This window comes from Lynx canadensis, chromosome C1, assembly GCF_007474595.2.
Source record: "Lynx canadensis isolate LIC74 chromosome C1, mLynCan4.pri.v2, whole genome shotgun sequence".
Taxonomy (NCBI): Eukaryota; Metazoa; Chordata; class Mammalia; order Carnivora; family Felidae; genus Lynx; species Lynx canadensis.
This window is the reverse complement of record NC_044310.1, coordinates 1,338,343-1,364,367: the sequence shown is the minus strand read 5'-3', so window position 1 is coordinate 1,364,367 and position 26,025 is coordinate 1,338,343. Positions and strand designations below refer to the sequence as shown.

Genomic DNA, 26,025 nt, shown 5'->3' with positions numbered 1-26,025 from the left:
CCCAGACAGCACCCCGGGGCTCACGGGATGCTGGATGGATTCTGAGCCCAGAGAAAGAACGGAGCCTCGAATGGCCGCCCGGCCAGGAAGCAGCCCCGAGCGAGCCCAGAGTCACCTGTTAGGGGCCCAGGAGCACCCTGCCCACCCGCCCGACACGAGGCGAAAGCCACAGAACTGTGAGGTCAACCCCAAGGCCACAACCAGCAGTCCGCATCCCGAAACCACTTCTGCTTCTAACTTCCCTGCCATGCTTCTGCTCACACCGAAGAAAATTCTGGTGACGGGGCTCAGAGCTCCCTTTCCAGCTGGTGGGTCTTTATCCCCGAGTCGGCCATGACCGGGACGGCATCCAGAGCGGGGACCACGCGCCCCCGCGGGGGGTCACGACATGGGTGCCCGTGTCCCTCGGAGCTGCCACTCCGTGGCTGTTTCAGGGACAGCAAGGAGTCCTGCAGGAGACCCCCTCCCTCCCTCTCCGGGCCGGGTCTGATAAGCCCGGGGCGCCTCTGGCGACCGGGAGGGACAGCCCCTGCGGCCCCTGTTCCCACCAGGCTCGTGATCCACACAGCGCTTGTGGGCTCCTCACCGCGAAACCCCGTTTCCCCTAAAGCTGGGGATGAGCCGTGGCCTCCCCTCAAAGACGCCACCTGTCTTGTCCTGTCCTGTTCGAGAGGACACAGCGGCACAAGGGCTCCACCTGACGCTGGTCAGGGAGTCAGCTTCCTGTCGAATTCAGGTCAGCCCACGCATACGTGACACCTGCTCACAGTCCTGCCTCCTGAGCCCCCCGCCCGGTGGCAGGAGGCAGGGGCCCTGGGCTTATCCGCCAAGTGTATGGCTCTGAGGCCGGGGGGCCGTGGCCACGGCTCGTGGTCCACTGAGATCACCGGGATCGTCTGGCCTGCGCCTGCAGGCGTGCGGGCTCCATGCGCAGGCGGAGAGGCAGGGGGCCCATCAGAGCTGACGTGCTGGTGAAAGGCCTGCCGCCTGTGCGCCCCGGGCCCCGCACGGCCCCATGTGGCGGCCCCATTCTATGATGGCTTTTGCCTAATTAGGGTAATTTAAGTGAGAGTAATCAAAGCGACGGGAGAGCTCTTCATAAACTGTCACCACCGCGTTCGTTCGCGGCTCGGGGGCTCTGCCCTTGTGAAAGTCGGGGGGACGGGGGCCCTGCCAGCCACGCCCCCCCGCCCACCGCACATCTGGATCCCAGACTCTGCCTCTGCCCGTGGTGCCCTCCCTAATGGGCCGAGAGGCCACATCCCAGGAGCGGGATCCCCGGGAAGGACGTCGGGGATGCGACGGCCCCCACTCCCAGGGCCCCCACCGCCCTGCTTCATGGCACCCGTGTCGCCCCCCCACTCCGCCAGAGGCACCCCCGCCTGTTTCCCTGAGCCCCGCAGAGGAACCTGGGTTTACCTGGCATCTGAGCAACCTGAACCGGGAGGGGCCTCGCCCAAAGCAAGAGGATCTCTCCAGGGACGTGCAAATCACCGACTCCCCCCCCCCACCCTCCCTCCACCAGCCACCTGGGCAGGGCTCAACATCTCAGAGCCTTGCTGCTACCTCCTGCTGGGGTAGGGACGGCAGGAGGCGGCGGGGGTCCCTAAAATAGCACCTTCCTCAGCTGCAGTCAGGTTGACCCTGGGCCAGCAGGCTGAGGTCGCTGCTCCTTACAGCCGCTGGACCTCTCCCCAAGCAAGGGCAGGCCCTCTGCTCAGCACGGGTTGTCCGGGCCGGACCCAGGAAGTCAGCAGAAAGGGGCTGGATGTGCAGATAAGGGTCCACCTGCAGGGTGTTGGGAACAGCCCGCGGGAACACCCAAGGAGCCCACGTGGAGGGGGTGGCCCGAGAGCCGGCTTCCACGGAAGCCACCCGCGGGAAGAGGGGCCGGTGGGGAAGGGGCCCCGAGGCAGCCAAGGCAGAGTTCTGGGCGGCCAGGCCTCAGGCTCTTCTCCGCAGAGCTCCCTCCTCCTCGGTGAGGACGGTGAGGCTGCGGTGAGTGCTGGTCCCGGTCCCCAGTGGCCCGAGCCCCACCTCCGGCAAACTCGGGGTTCTCTGCTCAGAGGCTGCCCAGACCCTGGCCCTGCAGGGCCGCTCAGCCCTCCTCCTCCCGGACCCTTCCCGGGACAGGGCCTGGGGGCGTGGCGGGGGTCCGGGGCGGGGCCGAGGGCGGGGCCAGGGCCTGGGGGCGGGGCGGGGCGGGGCGCGCCCGGCCGCTGGGGGCGCCGCTGAGCAGCCGGGACGCCGGGTGTTGACTTTCTCCCGGGAAACGGACCCGGCGACGCAGCCCACCCCCCCCCCACCCCTCCATGCGGCTGCGCGCGCCCCGCTCAGCCTCGGAGCACAGGCGAGTGTGCGTGTCTGAGCGCACAGGCGGGTGCGAGTGAGCGTGTGTGCATGCGTGTGTGCCTGGGTGAGTGTGCGCGCGTGTGTTCCGTGTCGCAGGGTGCTTGCACGGGTGTCCGTGTGTTGGACAGCGTGTATTGGGTGGGGCTTGTGTGCAGGCGCTCTGGGACCCGAGAGAGAATGACCCCGAGTACTGTCGTTAGGACTTCAGGTCGGGTTTGGCAAGGGAGGGAGGGGACTGGCAGGGGCTAGTCCCCGGGAACCGACCTCAGAACTGACCCCCTGGCCTGGGCCACCGAGGCTCCCCACCCCCACCCAGGAGCCAGGCAAGTGCCCCTCACCTCCCCAGCTGCCCAGGGCACCCACGTGGAATGGTGGACCGGGGAGGTGGGCAGAGGTGTGGCCCTGAGTTTGGGCGGGTCTCTGCAGATTCAGACAGCTGAGAAGGTGGCCCCTGTGACCAGGACAGGGAGGGGGCCGGGTGTTCCACCTTCCTGAGGGTCCTCCGCCTGGGTGGGGGGAGGCAAGGGCCTAGAGCGCCTGACCCCGCAGGCCCTGACACTGGGGTCTCAGTGGGGAGGGTTGCGGACTAACCACACAACCCCCTCCCACCCTAGGTGCCCGTGAGGACTGGACACGGGCCCTTCGTGGGCACTGCGTGATGTCGGCCCAAGAGCTCGTGGCCTGCCTCTGCCGGGAGGGAGACCGGCACCTGGCCCTGGGAGAGCCCCCGTTGGCCACCGCCTTCTACCTGGCTGCCTTCAGCTGCCACGCCCCCTCGGCCGTGCGGAGCGTCCGCGCTGCCCTGGCGGAGGCACGGGGGGCGCCGGTGGTGGCCACGCTCGAGGCCTGGTGCCGGGGCGACAGCCAGATCCCGCCCATCCACTGGGACGGTATGGCGGTTGTGTCCCTCACGGGGACCCTGGCCTCCGCGTTCCTGGCCGCCCTCTGCCCGGACCACCCGGCCACGGTCCTGCACTCCCTGGCTGGCCTGCTGGCACACGGGCACCACGAGGAAGTGGTGCGGCGCTGCGGCAGCCTGCTGGATGCCCACGGCCAGCAGGCCCTGGAGCTACAGCTGACCCGCGCCCTGGCCCGCGTCCTGTCCGGGCTGCAGGCGGGCGCGGGCGCGGTCGACTATCTGCAGGCCTTTGCCTCGAACGCAGACCGGACCGTGGCCTTCGTTCGAACCCACCAGAAGCCCTACCTCCCCGTGCTGATCGGCACCCTCCAGGACTACATCTCAGGGCGCCGGGAGGCAGAGGACGGCACCGGCCTGCAGGAGACCGCCTGCCGGGGACTCCTGGCAGCCCTGGACCCCGGCGGCACCTGGAGCCACGCCCTGTCACCGGAAGCCCTGCTGCGCAGCGGCAGGTATGAGGACTGCCGGGCAGCGTGCAGCCGGGCCCTGGAGTCTGACGTGGTGGGCAGCGGCCCCCAAGGTAAGAGTGTGGCTCTTGTCCCCTCCGTGCCGGGTGGAAGTCGCCCAGCCAAGCCTTCACAGCGTGCTTCAGGGCTGGTTACGGTGCAGTGGTGGGGGGGGGGGGTGTTCCCGGAGTGAGGACAGCACAGTGACCAGATGGACAAGCCCCTGCCCTTACAAAGCATCCAAGAAAAGGAACAAATAAAAAACGTGCTTAGAAAAATGGACCGTGCAAGGTGCCACTCTGGCTGGGTGGTCAGCGGGGGGCTTCTTGGAGGAGGTATCATTTGAGTTAATACTGAAGGGTGCCCGGCAGCAGAAAACAGAACATGGCAGGTCCCTAAGAGACACAGAACTTGGGGTGTCCGTGCCACTGAATGGAGCCGTAGTAGCCGTCAGGGGGCAGGAGCAGAGGGAGAAGGGAGGCCCTGAAGAGATAGCTGTGGCTCAGCCCTGCTGGCCCTGAAAGGACTTTGGACTTTACCCCCAGAGCAGCAAGGAACCATAGAAGAGTTTTAAACTACGGAGAGATGTGCTCTCGGCTGCATTTCTAGTTTCTTCTGTCTGCCGTGTGCGGAATGTGCCGAGGGAGCCAGAGTGATCACAGAAGATGCTAAGAGGCTGGGAGGCTGGGAGGAGGACCAGGATGGGGGGAGGACCAGATCGGGAGGAGGACCGGGAGCAGATGGGAAAGGGGGCCATGGGGGACTTAGGCACCCCCAGTTTGAGATACTGCTCCTCTCTGGTCCGTTTACTGGGTCCTCCTCCGGTGGGGGGCTGGGACAGAGCGTGGGTCAGTGGGTGAAGTCCCAGGAGCCCCACACCACCCTACCACAAACCCTCTAAGATCCTTCCCGGCCGCGCGGCCTCTCCCACCCTTCCCCATGTGCACGTGGGGCTGGTGGCTGCACTGGCCTCTGAAGCTCGCTGTCGCGGTTCAGTGAAAATATATGTCCAACCCTTAAAATGGTGTCACCCATTAAGTACTCAAAAACATGTCCCTTGTGCCAGTCATGTGGACATGTCATTAGGCGGCTGAGCACATGAGCCTTGAGATGAGAGGGAGCTTGGTTTTAGGAAGAGGTTTCAGAATCCAACACACAAAGAAGGGGTTCAGACTTAAGGGTCTAGACAGGGAGACGGGGGCAGCCGGGCACCTAGAGATGGGGAAAGGCAGTGCCAGCCGCCTTCCCCTGAATGCTAGGTGGGCAAACCCGTTTTAAGGTTTGACGTGCATCCTCACTGAATGCACACAGCAAGCGTCGGGGGTGATCCAGCCACACCCCCGGGGCCGTGAAGTTAGACCAGTGAGCCAGGGGGGCGCACGGAGAGGGAGGCTCCACCAGGCCACCACCAAGGCCCCGGGCCTGGGAGTGAGGCCACCTTAAACCTTCCTGCCCAGGCAAGCCACCAGATGACTGTAGACGTGAGGGAGCCCAGGTGAGATCACCAGAACTGCCCACCTCCACCCAAGTAGCCCAAACTGAGAAAGAATCATGGGCTCTTCTGGTTGTTGAAACGGTCATTGTTTTAAGCCACTAAGTTTCGGGGTAGTTTGTCACACAGCAGTAGTAACCAATACAACTGCCGACTCACGGCAACAGGCTTTGATGCGTGTTTCAGCCAAAACTCAGTGAAATAATAGAGGAGTTACAATTTCACGTGTCCACGATCATATTATTCACTACCTTCATTAACGGAAGGAGAGTGTATGATCTTCGCAAGGAACTCAGGAAAAGCAGCTTGGAATATTTTTAACACAATTTTGACAAATTTACGCAAAGAATAGAAGGGAACGTCCTTCGCTGAGAAAGATGCTATCAACACCTGACCCAAATGCCAACTTAACGGTTGGGAGAAGTCTTCCGTTTAACGTCAAGAATGTGGTGGCTCCCCGCCTCCCCTGGGTCCATGATTGTACTAGAGATACTAGCCAATGCAACAAGATAAAAATAAATAAATGTCGGACTAGAAAGGAGGAAACAAAGTTATTCCAGACAATGTGATTAGCTACGCAGAAAGCCAACAGATACAGCAAAAAGGTATTAGGTATAGGGACAGATTAGCTACGCAGAAAGCCAACAGATACAGCAAAAAGGTATTAGGTATAGGGACAGAATTTAAATGGAGGTACAGAAAGCACTTACATGTATAGACACGAGCAACAAACATAAACTTTATCATTTGAAAATATACCGCTCACTGTAGCGACGGAAAATAATTGGTTTCAAAGAGCTATAAAACTTTGTGGAGAAAATTGTAAAACTTTCTTTAAAAACAATAAAGAATACCCATATAAGTAGATATCCAATGTCCATTGTTAGAAAGGGTTGGTATTACAATAGAAGAGCAAAAAACAATAGCAGACAAGACAAAGAAGAAGAAGGGGAAGGAGACGAGCAAGAGGTGGGGGGGAGAGGGGGAGGGGAGAGAGAAGGAGAAAACGGAGTGGAAGACAGTGGTATAAAGATTTCCCCTACCAGTCGATACAAGGCTAAACTAACCAATACCAAAGGTTATTGACTTCAGGGACAGATGGAAAGAGCAACAAAACAAATTCGAAAGGCCAGACACAGACCTGTGGGCATCCAGAAGTTAATATGTGAGAGTGAGCATCACAGGTCTATAGGGAAAGACAACGACCATTATTTAGCGGATGCTGCTGATTCTGGAAAAAAATAAAAATAAAAATAAATAAATTCCAGGTGGATTATGTGATAGCTACGTTGTAGAGTTTCTAAAAGAAAATGTAAGAGAATGCCACTCTGATTTCTGTGGATGGCTGGACTTCTTAAGACACAGAAAGTGGAAACAAAGGGAAATTCGTTGTGTTCGATTAAATTTAAGATTTTAACCTTCCATTTTGCCCACAACTAGAGGAAATTAAAGGAAAATCGACATCCGAGAGAAAATACTTGCAAAATATACAATGGGCAAAAGATGACTACTTAGAGTATTTGGAGAATTCCTACATATCAATAAGAAAAAACATTCAATATGAGAATTGGCAAAAGCATTTCCCATAAGAGAAAACACAGATGGCAGAGAAATACGAAAAATGTTCGCCATCATGGTAATGAGATGAATGCAAATTAAAACAATGAGATACCACTTTCCACCCACCCCACTGGAGAAAATAATTAAGATTTTAAAAATTGGCCTCGCTAGTAATCAGGAAAATTAAGATTAAAGCAACAGTGGAATAGCATTTATATCCCCCCATATTGTCGAAATGTTTAAGTCTCACAATAGGAGTGTCTGGCTTCCATAATGGTGGACTCGCTTGACTGCACTGTGTCCCACAGGTAACAGTGATAAAATTCGGCCAAAATATAAAATGCAATCCTTTGAAGGCACTGAACGGTGACCAAATGCACACCATGCGAGAGGCACAGGCTTGCAGCTTTTTGCCAGAGGAAGCCCCCTCAGTCCGCGTGTTAGCCAAGTAAAACAGGAAGCTGCCGTTGTACTGGCTTGAGAGGTTGCAGGACAGAGTTCAGGCTGAGAAAAGTGGCTGGAAAACTTAGAAGGAAAGTCCTGAAGAGGTGGGAGCCACCGAGGGGGTTAGACCCCAAATCTGTGTATTAAATCCACTTGAATCCCTGATGGGCCACCAAACTGCGCATCCGTGGGAGAGACTGGGTGGTCTGAAAGAGCAGCTGCTGGGAGCTTCAAGGACTCACCAGAGATTTTAGCTGGGCCCAGCAAAGAGAAGACGGAATCTGGGGGTTGATCCTGTCCGCTGTAACTACCTGCTGACACAAAATCCCCTTCGGAGGAACATAACTGAATCCAGAGTCTCTACAAAACACCAACCGGACATGCAAAGAAACTGGGAAATGAAATGGAAGCCACAGTCAGGAGACAAAGAGGTCAATAGAAACTGAGCCCAAGATGATCCAGGTGCTGAACTTAGCAGACGAAGGACTTGAAAGGAACTATTCCAGATCGATTCAAGAACCAAAGGAAAATACGGTTCCAATGAATGAACAGATGTGGAATCTGAGCCGGTAAACGGACACTGGTTTTAAGAAGAGTGAAACGGAGATTCTAGATTTGAAAAATGCAGAGCGTATTGGAGAAAGCAGAAGAGTCAGTCAAGTTGAAGATAGAAATTATCCAGTATGAAGAACAGGAGAAAAATGAGCAGAATCTTGGTGACGTGTGGGACCGTGTCTGGAAGTCTGATTGGGTAACTGGAGCCTCAGAAGAACAGAGAACACACTTCCATGTGGGTAAATAGGTAGCAGATCCCCAAGGGCCCCAAGGGCTCTCCGCCTACCGCAACTCCCTAGGACCTGAAGTATTGTAAAACTCAGGCATAGAATGGTTTTGTTCAGGAACCAGTAAAGGACAGGAAAGGCCCAAAGCATCCTACTTGGCCACCAAGACTAGACACGGTGACCTTGTTGGTTGGTTGATCTCAGGGTGCGAGATTTTTCTTTTTTTTTTTTTTTCTTTTTTTTTTTTTTACATTTATTTATTTTTGATAGAGAGAGACAGAGCATGAGTAGGGGAGGGTCAGAGAGAGAGGGAGACACAGAATCCGACGCAGGCTCCAGGCTCTGAGCTGTCAGCACAGAGCCCGATGTGGGGCTGAGCCAAAGTGAGAGGCTCAACTGACTGAGCCACCCAGGCCCCTCGAGTGTAGACCATTTTAACCCCATTATAAAGCAGAAAAGGAAACCGAGGCACAGCGAGATTCGGTAAATGGCCCAAGGCCCCCACTGTGTAAGCAGCACCGGGTGTATCCATCCTCTACTCCCTGGACCTGACCCCGGGCTGGCTCCAGAGGGAGGCGCTGGGTCCCAACCCAGCCCAAAGGAGGCCAGCAGCAGAATGCTGAAGTACCAGCCATCCCCTACCAAGGTCACAGGGTCAAGAACCTCAGCATTGACCCTGGGGGGTGGCCTGATCCCAGAGAGGGAACTCAATCCCCAAATCCATCGTTAAAAAGTAAAGAAGTTTTTGGGGCGCCTGGGTGGCGCAGTCGGTTAAGCGTCCGACTTCAGCCAGGTCACGATCTCGCGGTCCGTGAGTTCGAGCCCCGCGTCAGGCTCTGGGCTGATGGCTTGGAGCCTGGAGCCTGTTTCCGATTCTGTGTCTCCCTCTCTCTCTGCCCCTCCCCCGTTCATGCTCTGTCTCTCTCTGTCCCAAAAATAAATAAAAACGTTGAAAAAAAATTTTTTTAAAAAAAAAAGTAAAGAAGTTTTCTAACTAAATTTCCCTGTGGGCTGAGCGGTGAGACTGGCTTTGAACCCGCGGGCAGAGAACACTGCCGGACAGGCACCCCGGCTGTCCCGCCCGATTCTGCCCTGTCACTAACGGTCCATCTTCGGGATGCGATGTCCTGGGCTACTGGGACACTTTCGGGAGATGCCACGAGGTGCTCCAGAGGGTCCAAAGCGCCGCACGGTCGGGGGCTATAGGTGACACCCCGGAGGATGTGACCCAACAGGCAGGACCAGTGCCTCTGTTTCTCTCCCCAGGTGAGCGTCTGGCCGCCCTGCTGGTCACCCGCGCGGCCGCGGCCTTATTCCTGGACGGTGGGGCCCGGGACCTGCTTCGGGACCTGCACGAGGCCTTCCGCCAGAGCCCCTCGGGGGCGCGGAGGCAGTTCGAGGCGGTGCTCTCCGCTGGGGACCGAGAGCGCGTGCGGGCCCGGGCGCAGGAGGCGGCGGATGTGGGCTTCGCCCACTTCCAGGAGGCCGTGCGGGGCCGCGTTGAGCTCCGCGAAAACTCGGGCCGCGAGCTGCTGGCCCCGGTGACCCGCGCGCTCCGTGTCCTGCTGCGCATTGCGCCGCCCGGGGAGCGCCCGGCCCTGGGCGCTCGCTTGGCTGAGTGCCTCCTGCTGGCCGGGGACACGGCGGGCTCCCGGACGCTGTGCGAGCGCTGGCTGCGGCCTGCGCGCCCCGGGGACCGCGCGGACGGCGCCGGGGACCGAGCGCCCCTGTTGGCGCTGCGGGGCTTCTGCGCGCTGCACGCCGGCGACGCGCGGCGCGCCCGGGAGGACTTCCAGGAGGTGGTGGAGCACGGAACACCGCACCTGGGCAGCTGCGTGCGCGCGCTGTGCGGCCGAGGGCTGCTGCGCGTGCTGACGGGTAGCGCGTTCCTGGGCGCGCTGGACTATGTCACCGCCAGCCGGCTGCAACCCGAGGAGGCCTTGCTCGTCGCCAAGGCCTACGTACCCTGGAACCAGCGGGGCCTGCTGCTGACCGTGCTGCGGGAGGAGGGCCGCAAGATGCTGCAGCGGAGGCCAGACCCGGGACACATGGGCGCACCGGGCCGCCGGAGGAAGGCCGCCGAGATGCACAGCCCCGCCGCGCAGGAAGGGTAAAAACTAGCCAGGTGCACCCCCCGGGGCTGCTGCTTCTTTCTGGTCTCCTGCGAGGTAGCTAGGGTTTGTGCGTCTTCCCATTTTACGGATGAGTAAACTGAGGCAGGAAGCAGCCGCGGGCGGGGTCGGGGGGGGGGGGGGTCCCTAAATCACGGATGGCAGCTTCAGTGCGGAGCCCAGCCAGGTCTTAGGACTCTCAGTCTCAAACGATGTGATGCTTTGTGGGCCTTATGGCCCTAGAAATTTAAGAACTCAAAAATGGGAATGGGAATGTACGACTTGCCCACCACCGCACCGATAACGTTCCCTTCTAGTTGTTTCCCCGGTGCACACACAAAATAGAATTCACCAGAGTGTGTGCTCTGTGTGCAATTTTTAGCCCACTGCTTTTTATTCGGCAGCTCCTGAACGTTTCCTTGGCCCCTAGATTCCTTCTGGGGCATCTGGATAGCGCACCCCGGGAACACTCCCCGCGCGTTCCTAGAGCTTTTGCCCTTCGTTATAACGCAACCATCTCCACGATGCTCCTTCCGCCCCGAGAATGCGCGCGGAGGTGGGGTTTCTGAGTCCGGGCGCACAGCCCCCCGGGAGGCCCTTGAGCCCAGGAGCCGCCTGCCTGCCCGTTCAGCCCCACAGCCCCGCCCTGATGTTTGTTTTGCAGATGTTTTGCCGGTTTGTTCAGTCAGTGGGTGAATCTGCAGCTGTTTTGGCTTGCAATTCTCTGTTTGCTGAGAGGGGGCAGGAACGTGTTTCCGCAAAGCTAACAGCACGGAGCTGGGAGCCTCCTGGGGGGGCAGGGAGTGTTTGAGGTCAGCTCCACTGCCACCACCCACCCAGCACATGCGTGCACGCGCGCGCGCGCGCGCACACACACACACACACACACACACACACACACCTTCCTCTGCCTCCAGGATGCTCAGTTCAAATCGCTTTAATGCGCTGCTGAGGAGGAACTTTCCCGGATGAGATCGGGGGCCCTTTGGTACTTCTTGTCTCTGGGAATTGACAGATTCCAGGCTCCGTGGCAGGACAGGGCAGAGAGTGAGCGCCCAGGGTGCACGTCAGAGGGCGGCTGGAGCTCTGGGCACCACGTGTGTGAGGGGCCTTCCGGCAGGAACCAGGCCTCCGTAGTCGGGTGGGGAGGGAGGTGCGCGGACCAGGTGCCGGGGCTGGAACTTGCCCGTGGCCCGCCTCCCTGGGCAGGTGAAAGGGGCGCAGCTCTCCCCCGCTACTCTCTCCACAGCGATGCCCACGGCGTGTACCAGCTGGCCATGCTCCTCACGGAGCTGGACAGGGGAGACGAGGCTTCGGGCCTCCTGGGGGCCGATGCCCTGTACCGCCTGGGCCGCCTGGACGACGCCCACAAGGCCCTGCTGGTGGCCCTCTCCCAGAGGCCCCGGGCGGCCCCCGTGCTGGCAAGACTGGCCTTGCTGCAGCTGAGGAGGGGATTTTTCCATGACGCCCACCAGGTGAGGAGGCCCCACCGGGCCACAGCCCCCTGGAGGGCACCAGGCCCTCTGGCCTCACTCTGCAACCCTCAGCCTGGACTCCGGAGCGGGCAGAACTTGTCCCAGCCCCGGGCTCTGCCGCCTCGGGCAAGGCCCCTCGCCTCTGTGACCCTCAGTCTCTTCATCCGTGCCCTGGTCTTACGGGTTTTTGCTGAACAGCTAGAGCAGGTGCCCCAGGGCCCGGCAGGTCTCCGGCATGTAGTAGGTGCCTCATAGTTGCTTTCGTTGTGTTATGAAGGAAAAGGGCCAAGAGTCAGGTGTAGACGGAGCTTCATCCCAAGTCTTCCAAGTGAACTAGGCTTGGAGGTGACCCTGCTCAGGGAGGGGGATGGCAGAGGTGCTGCTGGCCTCGCCTCTCTCCGACACCGCTCTGCTCCCAGGAAGAGCAGGACTTCACCTCCCTCAGGTGGCATGAGGGCTTCCCGTTGGAACCGGGGTCCGAGGTCATGTTCCAGGGGAAGGTGTCAGGCTTTGGGTCAGACATTCGGGTTCCCCGTCTCCCTGCGCTGGGCCACGCGGGTGGGCGGGGAGGATGCCCGGGACCTTCCGCTCTGGGACCTGGGTCTTCAGCGAGCGGCCGGCAGGGGCAGCAGCGGGTCTCTCTGTGGGACCCAGCGGCTCCGAGAGCCGCGGCCACGCCCACCCGGGTCTCGCTCCAGCGGCCGGGAACGGGCTCCGGTCCCAGGGCATTTGCTCCTCGCCTTCCGAAGGACTCCGGTGCCCTCTGTCCCCTTAGGACTTGAGAGCCCCCTTTCCCCGCGCTTCCCGTTTGGACCTGCAGCGTGTGGGCCTCCGTGGCTCGGAGGAGGAGGTGCGGCTCGGGGACACTGGGACCCCCGCCCCCACGCGCGAGCAGCCCAGCGTGTCCCCCGCTTCCCGGTGCTCTCAGGGGCCGGGCGCGCCGACCCCGCCCGGGAGCCGGTCCCCTTAGCCCCGCCCCTGGAAGCTCCCGCTCGTGGGCCACGCCCCTGCCCCCCTGCGAGGGGACCTGGGGGTGGAGGGGTCTGGGCATCCGGCGCAGGGGGGAGGGGGCACCCGGTGACTGCCCTGCCCTGCAGCTGGTGAAGAAAGTGGTCCAGTCCGGGGACACGGCCTGCCTCCAGCCCACCCTGGACGTCTTCAGCCACGAGGACCGGCAGCTGCTGCGGGGTCACTGCCACGCTCGGGCCCTGGCCATCCTGCGGGCCCGGCCCAGCGGGGCCGAGGGCGCGGCCCACACCAGGGAGGCCATCGCCTACCTCTCTCTGGCCATCTTCGCTGCAGGTAGGAGCTGCCCGCCCGCCCCGGGGTTCCCATCCTGTGCCGGGTACGTAGGGGCAAGGTGAGCCACGCGGGGGTAGGGGGTCAGAGACCTGAGAGATCCCAGCACGCTCTCGGTTCACGCCTTGCCCTAGCCCCTAGCCGTCAGGCGAGCATGCTAAAAAGCCTGGGAGACCGGCCAGACCGGCTGGGACCTGAGCTGGGACCCCCAACACACACACCCTGGACCCTGGGTAGGGCCCCCAACACACACACCCTGGGTAGGAGGGAATAAGGCCATTCCCCCAGCTTGGCCCCCTCCCTCCAACCGGGAAGAGTCCTGGCCCCCTTCAGCCCTTCCTGGAAACAGTGGGGGTGTGTCCGTAGGAGCGAGCCTGCTGTCACCTTCTGCCCAGCCAGCGCCATCCTGGGCGACGGGGCCTCTTGGAGTGGGGCCTTCTCGATGCGGTGGCACAGGGCGCGCATGCTGGAGGGGAGAGGCTTCCCCAAGGACGCGCCTCAAATCCTGGGGTGCGTGGAGATTCAAAGTGCGGACTTTGGATCAGGTGGTCGGGTGGATTCCTGGCTCTGCACTTACTAAGCATCTCCTCGTTTTCGTCTTCTCAAAGTGGGTGATGGAGACGCCGGGGTGAGGGGCCGGGGTGGTGAGGATTGGACGGCAGGGCTCACGGCCTGCACGCGCTGGTGGGGAAGGGGACGTGAGCCAGGGCATCCTGCAGGGCCCCTGTGCTGTTCTCTGTGCCCATCGCTGGACAGATGACCAGAGGGAGTGGTGGTGGTCTCCTTGGGCAGGGGCCCAAGAACTCAGAGCGCTCCTCCCTGCCCACCTGGCACCTTCCCATTTCCAGCTGTTCCAGCCCCAAGGACCCGTCTGCCTCCGGGACCCTCGGCTGGTGCCCCGGTGCCCCCTCCTCTCGGGACCCCTGTCGGACTGTCCACCAGCCCTCCCGGATGCCACCCTTATGGCTGGGCTCCCTGTGCCCCACGGCCAGTGCCCCCCGGTCAACCCAGACACAAGATCGTGTCTTGGTGCCCAGGGGTCCGTGAGCTCCCCACGGCGGCCCCGAAGCTGGTGCGCCCCTGCCCTGCCCCACTGCTGGGCACCAGCAGATGCTGGATGGGGGCAGATGCTGTACCCCCCCCCCCCGCCCAGGCCCAACAGCGGCCACGTCCTGATGCCACAACCCCCTTCCTCCAGGGAGTCAAGCAGTGGAGTCCCTGCTCATCCGGGCCCACTGTTATGGGCTCCTGGGCCAGAAGAAGACCGCCATGTTTGATTTCAATTCAGTGCTGCGGGCTGAGCCGAAGAACGTGCAGGCTCTGTGCGGTCGGGCGCTTCTGGCCCTGGCCCTGGACCGGCAGAAGGTACCAGGCCCTCCCCTCCCCGCCTGGGACTGGGCAAGCGGGGTTAGGGGAACAGTGCTTTAGGGGAGGGCCACCCAGGAGGAACCGGGACACCGCTTTCCTTCTCGGGCCCAAGGGGAGAGGGAGCAGGGCCAGACCGTCCTGAGTGTGAGACGCCCCTTAAAACTCCTCCTGCACGGGGGCTCCCGGGACACTCATCATCACGTCCCGTCATCCCAGGTTTCAGGAAGTCTGTCCCTTTCATCTGAAGAGTCCCCATGCCTCCCAGCCTCAGTGAGCACAGGATGTCCAAGCCCCCTGGGGCTACTAGACCCCCCCCCCCTTCAGCTTAACATAACAAGACCGCAGCTGCCTTCTTGGGAACCACCCCGAGCTGTCTGCACAAAACCCAAGGATTCGGGTGGTCAGCATGCAGGGACAGAGGTGGGAGGGGACGCCCTGGCAGACCCAGGACAGGGGCTTTTCCCAGAGAAAACCTGCACGCAGGCAGCCACAGCTGAACAGCCCTGGACGGCACCTCTCAGCCCGGTGATTGAAGCTGGGTGGCCTCCCTGAGGCGCCGCAGCCCAGAGGTGGCCTGCCTGCCAGGGTTCCTAACTGTGTAAGGGCCGTGTGCTCGGAGGCAAGGAGAGATGGTCCCAGACGCTGAGTTGAGAGCCTCTAGAGACGGTGCTGGCGTCTGCCCCTCGGGAGTCCTGAGTCTCCCCCAAGGGCGCTGGCAGCTTGGCTTCCGTTCCAGCCTGTGGCGGGCTCTTCCTCAGTGTGCCCTCCCTGGTGCCAGCCATCCCTCCCTTTCCGGAACCCCAGCATCCTGGCCGCAGCTCCCCATGCTCTGCTCTGTGCGGCTCGCCGGCCGGGCCGTCCTATCGTGCAAAGCCAGCAACCCGGCTACGTGCCCCTTCTGGCATGGCGAGCGCCCAGGCCCTGGGAGAACACTCGACAAGCGCCCGCGGGGACGCCTTCTGCCCCCGCTCTCCCCACAGGAGGCCGTGGACGACATCCTCTTGGCTCTGAAGCTTGATGCGAGGACAGCGGTCCCTGAGATCCGCTCTCTGAAGCCAGAGGCCCAGGCCCTTGTCACCCGGGGCCTCTCCTCCCGCTGCCGGGCCCTCCTGAGCCAGGCGTCGGACGCCGGGGCCCCCCTCAGCGACGAGGACGCCCAGGGCCTCATTGCGGCCGGGGAGGCGCTGGTCGAAATCGATGGCGGGCAGCCGGGCTGGTACATCCTGCTGGCGGACGTGCTCACGGCAGCGGGTACGCTCAGCCCGGGTTCGGGGCACGCGGGTGTCCGACTCCTGTCACTCCTGGTGCTGTTCTGTAAAATGAAAGGATTCGGCGCCTCCTGGGGTCCTTTCCACCCCAGACCTCGGCCCTGTGACCCGGTCCCCGCGTGGGGCCTGGGGTGTAAGCGTCCAGAGCTCTCAGTCACCACCAGGGCCCCCTGCAGGGAGGAGAAACAAAGGAGTGGTTTGGGTTTTCACGGAAGGACCGCAACACCGCGGCCTCCTCGGCAGCTCGCCCACGCGGGGCAAAATCCTGACGTTGTTCGAGCACTAACGTGAAAGGGGACAGCTCTCTGCAGCCTGCCTTTTCCTGGCCTGTCACTGTCCCCCCCAAGCCTGTGAGGTGCCCTCCTCAAGGCCTAGACTGCCCTGCAGTAGAGTACAAATTCCTGCGAGTGCTCAGGAGGGACCCTCCAGGTGACCAGTGTGAGGCCCAGAGCCATGCCAGGGGCTTTCGTGACCCCCACCCCAAGTGGGGAGGATCGGGCCAACAGACAAGCTGCGACTGGCACGCTGTCGGCGTCTCCTGTCCCCGGAGCCGAGCCCCTCCATCGTCTGGCCTCTCCCTGGGCCGGCACTGAGCAAGAGAGGCTGTGGCCAGCTTCCCACCTCTCTCTCCCGTCCCCCGTCCCCGCCCCACCGTGACCGTCCCTCCCCGATCGATCGCTGACAGGCAGCTACGAGGAGGCCGGCGCCTGCCTGCAGAAAGCCCCGAGGGCCACCCCCCCGTCGGCGGCGGCCCGGGCCCGGTGGGGCCTGCTCCAGCTCAAGAAGGGAGACGTGCCAGCCGCCGCGCGGGATCTTCAGTGCCTGGCAGAGGCGGACGCCCAGGAACTCAGCTTCCTGCTGCAACTCCTAGAGGCCTCGGAGCGGCAGAGCCTCACCCAGGTGCGCCCCACGGAGCCCCCGCCCGGCGCCCCGGCCCCTCGCCCCGGGCGGCTCTGCCCTCCCCGTCTGCCTGACTTCAGTTGGGGGGGGGGGGGGGGGGGTGGGATGGGGACACAAGCCAGTCTGGCCAGCGACCCCAGCAACCTCCCTCGTATGCATGAGACACATGAGCCACAAGCGACAGGGCCGGGGAGAGAGAGGGGACCCCTCGTCGGAGCCGGCCGAGCCAGCCAGGAGCAGCGGCCCTCGCAGGAAGCCCGCTCCAACCCCAAGTCAGGGAAAGAGCGGCACGTCCCTCCCAGTGACAGCGTGGCAGGAAGGCGGGCTCCTGCGGGCGGGGCGGTGGGCTGGGGTCACCGCCTCTGGCTGGCTGATTTTCCGATCGCTGTCTAGTCGACGAGAAGACACCGAGCGCCTTCCAGCAGCGCTGTGGGCCTCGTCTCTCAGGGGAGGCAGCGGGAGGGTTCACTCTCGAGAGTACCGGGATTGAAAAGACCCTGAGACGGGGCCGTGGGGTTAACAAGGTGGCACCGGAGGCGAAACCATGAGGGGACAGACAGGCCGAGGCCAAGGCGTGGAGGTAGGAAAGCGTTCAGAAAGTTCACAAAAACCACAAAACGGGTGGTCAGTGCAGCTCGTGTGGATGGAGGAGGAGGGGGTTGGGGGAGGGGGAGAGGCTTCAGGGCCGAGGGCTAGTGGGGGCCAGTCTGACGGAAGAGCCAGCGGCGCGGGGGCAGAGGGAAGGGGCTGCCCCATCCGCAGGCTGGGGGCAGGAGCCCTGGCGGGGAGGGGGGGGGAGACGCTGGGCTGGGGAACAGACGCTGCGAGCAGAGCCCCGGAAGTAGCTGAATTGCACCTGTGGGGAGGGGAGGGAGGTGAAGGGACCGCCTGGAAGGGGAGGCCAAGAGCACAAGCGGACGAGTCCGAGGGACTACCAATTCAAGCGTCCTGCGACCTGGGGCAGGTACCCCACGTCCTCACGCCTGCTGTGCCCAGGCCTCTAGTGGGTTCTAGTTCTCGGGGTCCGGCAGCAGAACGGAAACCCTACCGGGGGCTTCAGCCAGGGGGCTTAAGAGAGGAAGTGGCTACAGAGGCATTAGGGGTGGAAACAGCGAAGAGACGCAGGAGAACGAGCTGCCACCTGGGGGGGCGGGGGGGGGGGGCCCGTCGTCAGGACCTGGAGCCCCCAGGGAATCTCTGAGACGGGTCTGGCTGGGGTCTCAGCACGGAGGAGACTGGTCTGGGCCGGTTCGCAGGAGGGAGCTGGGTGATCTCTGGGCTCCCCTGAGGGGTCTGGGGGGAGGGTGTCTCTGAGACGGGAGGAGGGGGACGGGAAGGGGTGTCCGACTCCCTGGCGGGGATGGTGCCAGGCGGGAACGGGATGGGATCTCCGAGCGGGAAGGGGGTCCGGGAGAGGGGCTCCGAGCGGGAAGGAGTGGGGGGGGGGGTCTCCGAGCGGGAAGGGGGCCCGGGGGGGGGGGGGCTCCGAACAGGAACACGGGGCGCAGAGGGGCGGCCGGCAGGCTGCTCGCGGCTCCGGGGCGCAGACCGCCCGGGTGAGCGCCTGCGCGACGCTGGGCCGACGCGGAAGTGACCCCGAGAGGTGGAGCCCGCTTCCGGCGCGCGCCCCGACCCCCGGCGGCCCGGCGCCTGCTCCGCAGCGGCCCCTGTCGGCCGCCGGGACCGGAGCCTCGAGGTTCCCGGCAGGTGCCGCCTCCCGCGGGCTCGCGTCCGCGGGCTGCCGGGAAGGCGGCGCCCGGGCAGCGTCGCTCGGACCCCGGACCCCGGGCCGGGCCGCCCCCTCCCAGGCCGACGGCGTCCGTGCGGGCCCCGCGGTGCTCGGCGCCTCTTCGGGGGGCCGGCTCGGCTGCACCCCGCCGCGGGGCGGAGGGAGAGGGGCGGCGGGAAGGGCCGGCCCCGGGGGCGCCGTGTTCTCCAGCGGGAGCCGCTGTGGGTTCCTGGGAGAGGGGTTCATCCCAGGGGGCGCTGGGGGAACCGGAGCGCGTGGGGGCAGGCTTTGAGAGCGGGCTTCCCCCAGCCGGGGCCCCCCCCCCAGCCCCCGCTGTACCCGGGGGGGGGGGGGGGGGGAGGGGGCAGGGCTAGGTTGGACGGTGCCCGCTGACCTCTGGCCCCGCCCTCCTCACGACACCACTACCAGTCCCGGGGGGGCGGGGCAAGCACAGTGAACCCAGCCCCCGGAGGTCACGGTGGCCGATGCGGGAGCAAGTGCCGTAGTTTCTCCGCGTTGAGTCTGGCTCTGCAGGAGCGGCTCGTGGACCGGAGGGAGAAACCCACCAATGCTCAGCGGCCGCCTCCCTGATCTCGGGGAGAGGAGGGGGCTCGGGGACGGAGCTGGGCAGAGGCGGTGCTCGCGAGGGTCCTCAGGGCCAGCGCAGCCGCGGGAGGGTGGGCAGTGTGGGATCCGTGGGCCCGTCGTCGGGCGGGTGACCGCAGAGAGGGGCTGAGGCAGGGAGGAATGAGGGAGGAGTTCACCAGATGGCAGAAGCAGTGGGGCTGCGAGGAAGGGGAGGACCAGTGAGGAGAAGGGAGTCCAGGGGGGACCCCTCTGGGCGGGGTTGCAAGGTGGAGGGCTTGCAGCCCATGTCCCCTCCCCTGTACCTCCCCTCCTGAAGCTGCCAGCCAGAGCGCTCTGGCAGGTCAGGAGCAGAGGCCAGGTGTGTAGGGCCGGTGAGGGGCCCCAGCTTCCTGGCCCGACCCGCCCTGTGTCCCTCTGTCCCCTCTGTGCAGGCTGCAGCCCGGGAAGCCCACGCCCTCCTGAACTCGGGGCAGCCGGGGCGAGCGCTGGGCTACTGCTCGCTGGCCGTCCTCGCGGGAGGCAGCGATGCCCGTCACCTGCGCCTGAGGGCCACCTGTCTGGCTGAGCTGCAGGAGTTTGAGCGGGCACTTGAGGACCTGGACCGTGTGCTCCGGGAGGACGGGAGGGACGGTGGCCTCCCGACGCAGGTGGAGGACTTGTGCTCCCGGGGACGCCTGCTGCTGAGCCTGGGAGATGAGGCCAGGGCCACGGGCGCCTTCACCCGGGCCCTCGAGCTGGCGCCCGCGCTGGCCCAGAGCAGCCTGTGGGAGCGGCCAGGCCGGGACCCCACTGCCCAAGTGTTCCTGCATCAGGGCCAGGCCTTGATGGAGGAGCAGCGCTATGCAGAGGCCTGGACAGCCGCGGAGAATGGCCTCCTGGTAGACCCCGAGCACGGTGGCCTGAAGAGGCTGAAGGCGAGGGTCCGGAGGGAGGCCTCCTTGGGCTGCCGGCTCCACTGACCCCGTGCTCTCCGGGCCCGGGCCACGGGTCGCCCTGTCGCCCCCCGCCTGGAGCTCCTGAGCAGCAGGATACCGTGGGCCTCACCCATGTAGGTCAGACTCAGCTGGGAAGTGAGAGTCTACAGTATCACCACGTTTCAGGTTAGCGAGAAGACGTTCGCGATAGCGTATGGATAGTATTACGTCATCGCAAGATGACAAAGCTGGAAAGGGCAGGCCCCAAGGAGGTTACTAAGCAATGAAAAGGAAACAAAGTACGTGTTCCATTCAAGGAGTCAGAAAAAGACAGTAAAACAAGGGAAGTCAGGAGCTAGGAATCAAGGACAAAAGCAGAAGTTAATAAATTAGGAACAGAAGGATAGAAGAATCAATAAACCTAAAACACGGTTTCTCAAAAATAAAGCAGGTGAACCAACAGCTAACTTAGTGGAGAAAGCCCAGGGTCCCTCCGCTGGGCCGTGCTGCTGCTGTCAACTCCAAAGGTCTTTAAGCTCGTTCATGCCAAGAAAAAGAAAAGCTTTCAAGTTCATCATTGAAGAAAGCATAATCTCAACCCAAAGAACGCTACAAACCAATTGAATTACCAGTTCCAGAATCCTAAATGTCATGCTCGGCTCGGCAGCACACGAACTGAAATTGGAACGAGACAGATTAGCGTGGCCCCTGCACGCACTTGTCTTGCAAAAATCCTAAATATCAACAAGCCCAAGTCCAGCGGCGCGTTCACGCTTCACCTCGAGCAACGTACACGGCAATACGAGGACGGTTCAAGGTGGGGGACGCTACGGTCTATCGTAGTAACCGGGCTACGGGGACACAAGTCCCGCGGCCCTTCTTGGGGGCTGCAGGGGGCAGGGTGTATGGTCACACTGGACAGATCCTACGCCTTTGGATTCCTTCTGTTGTACTCGGGAAGTCCTGGCATCTCGTCTTCCTTCACTAGAGACCACGAGTGAGGGTTGCACTCAGCCACGGGGACTGGCAAAACCACCGGGCACACCGTCTCCAGCGTCTGTGGGGGGCGTGCCCACGGCCTTAGCGCCGACCCAGCCCAGAGCTGTGTTCCCTCCGCCGTGGCCTAACACCCTCAGACTCCGTTCCCACACAGAAGTCCCAGGGTCCCCTGTGTGAATTAGCGCAATCTTGCGATTACCGGGGCGCATATGCTATTTCCTCCAGGATTAGACATTGTACCCGCCCCCTCCCCCAGGATGCTGAGATCAGAACCCATTTATGGGTCTAGAGTCCCTGGGTGAGGGAGGGGGTCATGGAGGTTGAAGAGAATGAGCATCCTTCTTTCTGGGCCCCTGACCCCCATGAGGCTCTCAGGGTTGATGATGAAAACAAGGCTCGTCTCCTCCCACACGAAGATGGGCTGCACCCCTGGAAAAGGGCTCGGGGACTTGGGGTTCAAAGTTCTCAGCTTCATCTGAGCCCCCTTCCTACTTCCAGGGTCGCATCCCTTCGCAATCAGCGCCCCGATTTCTCACAAGAAAGTTGACGTGTCTGTAAATGCGACCAACTTTGTAATTACACGGCTCACAGGATTACCTGTCACGTTTGACATTTAGCAGCATGGCCCGTGCTCGTAACCGGGTCCTCTCAGGGCCGCCATGGAGCCCCCTGACTCCCGGGCTATGACCTGAGCTGGTCATTTTCTTCCTGTGTGTGCTCCAGGACACTCAGGAGAGCCCACCCCCTGCCACAGTCCCTGCGGCCACCATCACTGCAAGAACGGCCACGCGCCACAGCGCCTGGGCTCCCACGCCCCCTGATTCAGTGGGTGCGTCACAACCACCACGGTGACCGCTCCATCACCATCAGTCGTGAAGCCCCTGCACACCGCAAGTCTCCCTTCCCGACGAGCCTGGCCGTGCAGACAGGCCCAAGGACACGACCGAGCCAGGCCCCAGATCCGTCTTTGTGGGTCTGGTGGCAGGGACCACTCGTGGTACCAATTTACGTATCGGTCAGGGTCCACTCGAGACGGAAACCACACCCGTGATCGCAATGGCGAGGGTTTAATATAAAGAATCGCTAATTAGCTAAGAAGGTGGCAGTTATGTAACGGGCAGAACCCTAGGGACCGTGGAAGCGGCAACCACAGAGTTCAAGACGGACGAGCAGCCTCTCCGAACAGGCTGCCGTCCGTCACCCACAACCCTCCGCTGGGTGACCGAGCTCCCCTGAGCGTGCCCCGTGCCCCGTGTGCTATTTGCCGACCACACCTCTGCGCCTGGCACGGACCATCCGTTCTCTCAGACTCTGTGACGGCTCTTCTAGGTGAGGGGACTGGCTTGGTGGCTCAGTGACAAAGACCAGGGGCAGTCAGACGTCGGCCCCTTCCCTCCTGTGCGGGGGACCCAAGGCCCGTTGTCAGGAAGCAGCTGTCAGGGAGGGTGTGGGGGTGCTCCCACAGGCCGGGCTCTCACCGCAGCTTTGTGAGTGCTCCGGGAACGCCCTCAACTTCCTCCAGCCCGATTGTCTTCTCTGAGCAGGGCGCCTCGCGCCTGTCCACAGCACGGGTGGACAGACCCGCGGGGAGATCCGATCCCTGCCCTGCAGAGGCCCAGAGACACCTGCCAGGTGGGGCCGGGCTTCGTGCAGAGGACAGGAGCTGCCCCAGACGATCCTGCCCGAGAGCAGGGGTGGCGACAGTCAAGGGCAGGTCTTAGACCTGCCCTCGTCCCAGGGCCGATGAGGGAGGTGGTGCCCACCCCTCCCCTCATGGGAGTCTGGGTCTCCAACCCCCCATCTCCGATCTTTTGCCCAAGATACAGGCAGGGGTGAGCAGGGAGCCCCCACTGACCCCAGAGCTCACCTAGGAAAAAGGCTTAAATCCACCCTCCAGACTGTCCTGGGCACGATAAGATGGGGGCTGGGACTCTGCACCCAGGACCTGGCCAGGCTGGGGGTCTGTAGCTCCCTGCCCTGTGGAGCCGTGGCTTCCCTTGGCTGCCAGGTACCCGAGCACCGCCTTGCCGGCCCCGCCGGATGGTGTCGGCCTCGGCACCACGCCCCGCTGGCCCCTGGCTCACGGCTTCTGGACGGCTGCAGACAGAACCCATGAACCGGCAGCTTGGGTGGGAATGGCGGGCTGGGCTCCGGCCAGCAGCCAGCGTCTGCATCCCGGCGGCCTTGGTGACGGGGTAAGAGGTGGTACTCTGGCTGGACCGTGTCACCTGTGGGGTCCCCAGGGCCATCATGCTCTGGGAAGGAGCTTCGAGCTGGCCGAGCTGGCCCCCGGCCCGCCTCAAGGCCCCCCGGGATGGGCAGTCCCCCGGCGGCTCACTTCCCTGACCTTGACCTCATGCCCTTCCAGGCCAGCAGCCCAGGTGCCCCAGGCTGCCGGCTCCTCGCTCTGCCTGGGTTTCCGGCCTTCAGATGGGATGGGTGCTGGGAGACAGACCAGACAGGGGGGTGAGGAGAGCCTCGCCTGGGCAGTGGGGGTGGGGTCGGGCATCAGCCCCTCTGCTTCAGTGCTGCCCTCCTCCGCGGGGGGGGGGGGGGAGCCAAGCAGAGAGCTACCCCAAAAGGGTGTGACGTCTCCCGGCAGGACCCAGCATGGGCGGCCCTGCCCAGACACCCTTCCAGAGTCCCAGGGGCCTGGGGGACTGCTTGTTCCGTGGGGTTCTGAAACAGAAGCAGAACCATGCTGGCACCCGAGTGGGGCCTGAGGAACGGAAGCCTGGGTTGTGGCTGGACCTGCTCCGCCCGGAGCCCCCGGCCTCCGTCAGCCGGGCGACTGGTTCACGCTCAGAGGCACTGGCGTGCCTCTGTCAAGTCTAGAAGCCTCTCCTGTTCCCCTAGCCAGGACCAACTGCCCCTCAAGAGTCCCCAGGGGCAGAGGGAGGCCGCTGAGCCCCAAGCTGGCGGAACGTGGGTGTCTCGGGTAGGGAGCACCACCTCCCTTTATACCTGGCGAGGCCCCCAGAACCCACCAATCTCACTGGAGACTAAGGGGCAGAGCCCCACGGCGGGGCCTTGGCAAACCCCACTGCCAGGGAGGGTCTCTGGTCCCCGCCTCTCAGGCAGGGCGGGGGGAGGGCCTGGCCTTCCTTCCCGGCAGCCCCCGCAGCTGCCCCCTCAGGACAGTGGGGTCGAGGAGGGAGGAGGAAGCAGGACGCAGGGCCAGAGGCCCGCAAAGGGACCCTCGCTCGGCCAGGAGCTGCTCTCGGCCCCTCCCCCACACCAGACCCAGATGGAACCCCCTGCCGGTGAGTGGGAGATGGTCCCGCCTCCAGGGAACCCTCGCCCGCATCACAAAGGAGGCCCGGAAGCCTCAGTGGAACCCCACCTGAAGCCACTGCTCTCCGGCCCTGGGAGCCCTCCCACCTGGCCCCAGCTCACAGGAGCTCTAGGCCAGCCCGACCCAGCCTTCTGAGACCTGCCCGTGGGACGCGGCCGCCCCCGAGTGACCTGAAGGTGAGCCGAGGGAGGGGGCCTGCCTGCCATGGCCGGCTTTCCTGGGCAGCACGGAGGGAGCACCCTAGCAGCGCCCAGCCCGTCTCCCAGGGGCCGGGCAGAGCATTCTGTGAGCACGCCCACACCGTTCCCCTCCGACGAGCCCCATTTCCTTGGCTGGCCACCATAGCCCGGAGAAGCCTGCTCTGATTCCCTAGCACTTGGCTTTGCCCTTAGCCCTCAATACGAAAGCGTGTGCGCACTTTTCTGCCAAACCGAGTTCCTGGAAGCGAGCGGCACAGAAGGAGAGGACGCATTCACTAGTTCTGACCTAAGACAAAAGCCATTGGAGAGGCCGGAGCCACAGACCCTAGGCCAAGGCTCGGACCCGTCCAGCCGAACCCATTCCTTCGTTCATCGTTCAGCAGACGTTGGTTGATGCCTCTGGGGTCGTGGGTACCAGAGTGGGTGCTGGGGACCCAGGCAGACGGAGCCCCGCGCCCCCATGGTGCCGACATTTCCCGTGGGGAGGGGGACCATGGAAACAGAAGTCAGGGGCATCGAGCCTGAATCGCACATCTGGTGGCAGAACAGAAATCAGGTCCAGGGGTCAGGCTGGTGAAGACGGACCCAGGGAAGGCTCCACTGGGAAGATGGCCTTGAGCAGGGGCTTTTGGGGAGTGAGGGGGTGGGGGAGGGTCTGGGGGAAGGGCAAAGCCTCCGAGGAGGGGTCTGCCGGGCGCTGAGGGCAGAGGACCACATGGGGTGCGCAGAGAGGTGACGGGCGGGGGCTGCGGAGGGTGCTGAGATCAGAGCAGGCCTGGCTTCTCTCCGTTCGGGTCATGGAGCGGGTGAGGCCCGGGGAGAGTAAGACCCGCCTAGGGCCACCCACCCACCCCCCCCCGCCCCCGCCCAGAGCGGGAGACAGAACTCAGGCAGACCCCTGGGCATTGGCAGGTAGGGACACCTGCGCCAGCCCCAGCGTGTCTCAGCAGCCGCGCTTGCCCGCCCACGGGCCCGACTGGCATTGCGCTCCTCAGGCTTTTCCCGAACTCGCGGCCCTGCCTGGTGCAGCGTGGGCGCTGCTGCGGGGCTCGGCTGTGTCACGGTGTTTGAGGACCGGAAGTCTGACGCACAGGCCGGCGGCCAGCTGCTCCCAGCTGCACAGCCGTCCCAGGGCCAGGGCTGTGCGCACCAGCAAAGAGGGGCGTGTGCACGCCCACTTGCCAAAGGGAGCGCAGACCTCAGAGCCTTGGGGTCTGCTGTCCCCGCCTGTCCCCAGGCAGCACGCCCTCTCCTGTCTGCCACAGCCCTGACGGTCCTCCACCGCTGCCCACCCCTGGAGTGGCGGGGGAAGGGGAGGGTGGGGAAGGGGGACACAGGGATGCACGCCGGCCAGGTGGCTGCTGGGCTGGCCTTCATGGTCACTGCCTGCATGGGCGCCCGTCCTTCTGGTCTCCCCAGGGTCCACTCCTGGGCTCCGGGCAGGAAAGGTGGGCAGGAAGCCCAGTGGCCCACGCCACCTCCCAGAGGGTTTTCGGGGCCCGTAGCTCCAGGACTCCAGGACCCCCTCCCCAGCCCCGGGCACTAGGGCCCCAGGCCGGCTCCGCTGCCCTAGCCCCTTGGCAAGCATGGGGAGCTGGGCCTGCTGGGTCCCTAGTGCCCACCCCCAGCTGTGAGCAGAGTGGTCCCTGGACGACCCCTGCTGGAGAGCGGGCTTGGAGAAGCCGACCTTGGGGAGAGGTTGCCACCATGGCCCGCAGGCCGCACCGCCCCCGCCCCCCCCCACCGGCGCCTCGGGCCCTCAGAGGCTCTGGCCTGGGGAGACCGGCTAGCGAGACACAGGCCGAGAGCCGGCTGTGGACCGGGCAGTGGGGACAGGAGCCCGGTGTCCTGAAGGGACCGGCACCGGCCTCCCAGCCTCGGGCA

General features: G+C 63.4%; 1 protein-coding gene across 1 annotated transcript; it reads left to right on the top strand.

Annotated features, from left to right (window-relative positions):
* The first annotated feature begins 3,010 nt into the window (after positions 1-3,010).
* Positions 3,011-22,074, top strand: TTC34 (tetratricopeptide repeat domain 34). Its single transcript, XM_030327672.1, has 8 exons — positions 3,011-3,791; positions 9,262-10,105; positions 11,356-11,581; positions 12,679-12,883; positions 14,079-14,245; positions 15,229-15,499; positions 16,202-16,416; positions 19,165-22,074. Exons 1-8 carry the CDS (start codon positions 3,011-3,013, stop codon positions 19,690-19,692), a joined length of 3,237 nt encoding a protein of 1,078 aa, XP_030183532.1. The 3' UTR covers positions 19,693-22,074.
* Positions 22,075-26,025: the final 3,951 nt, after the last annotated feature.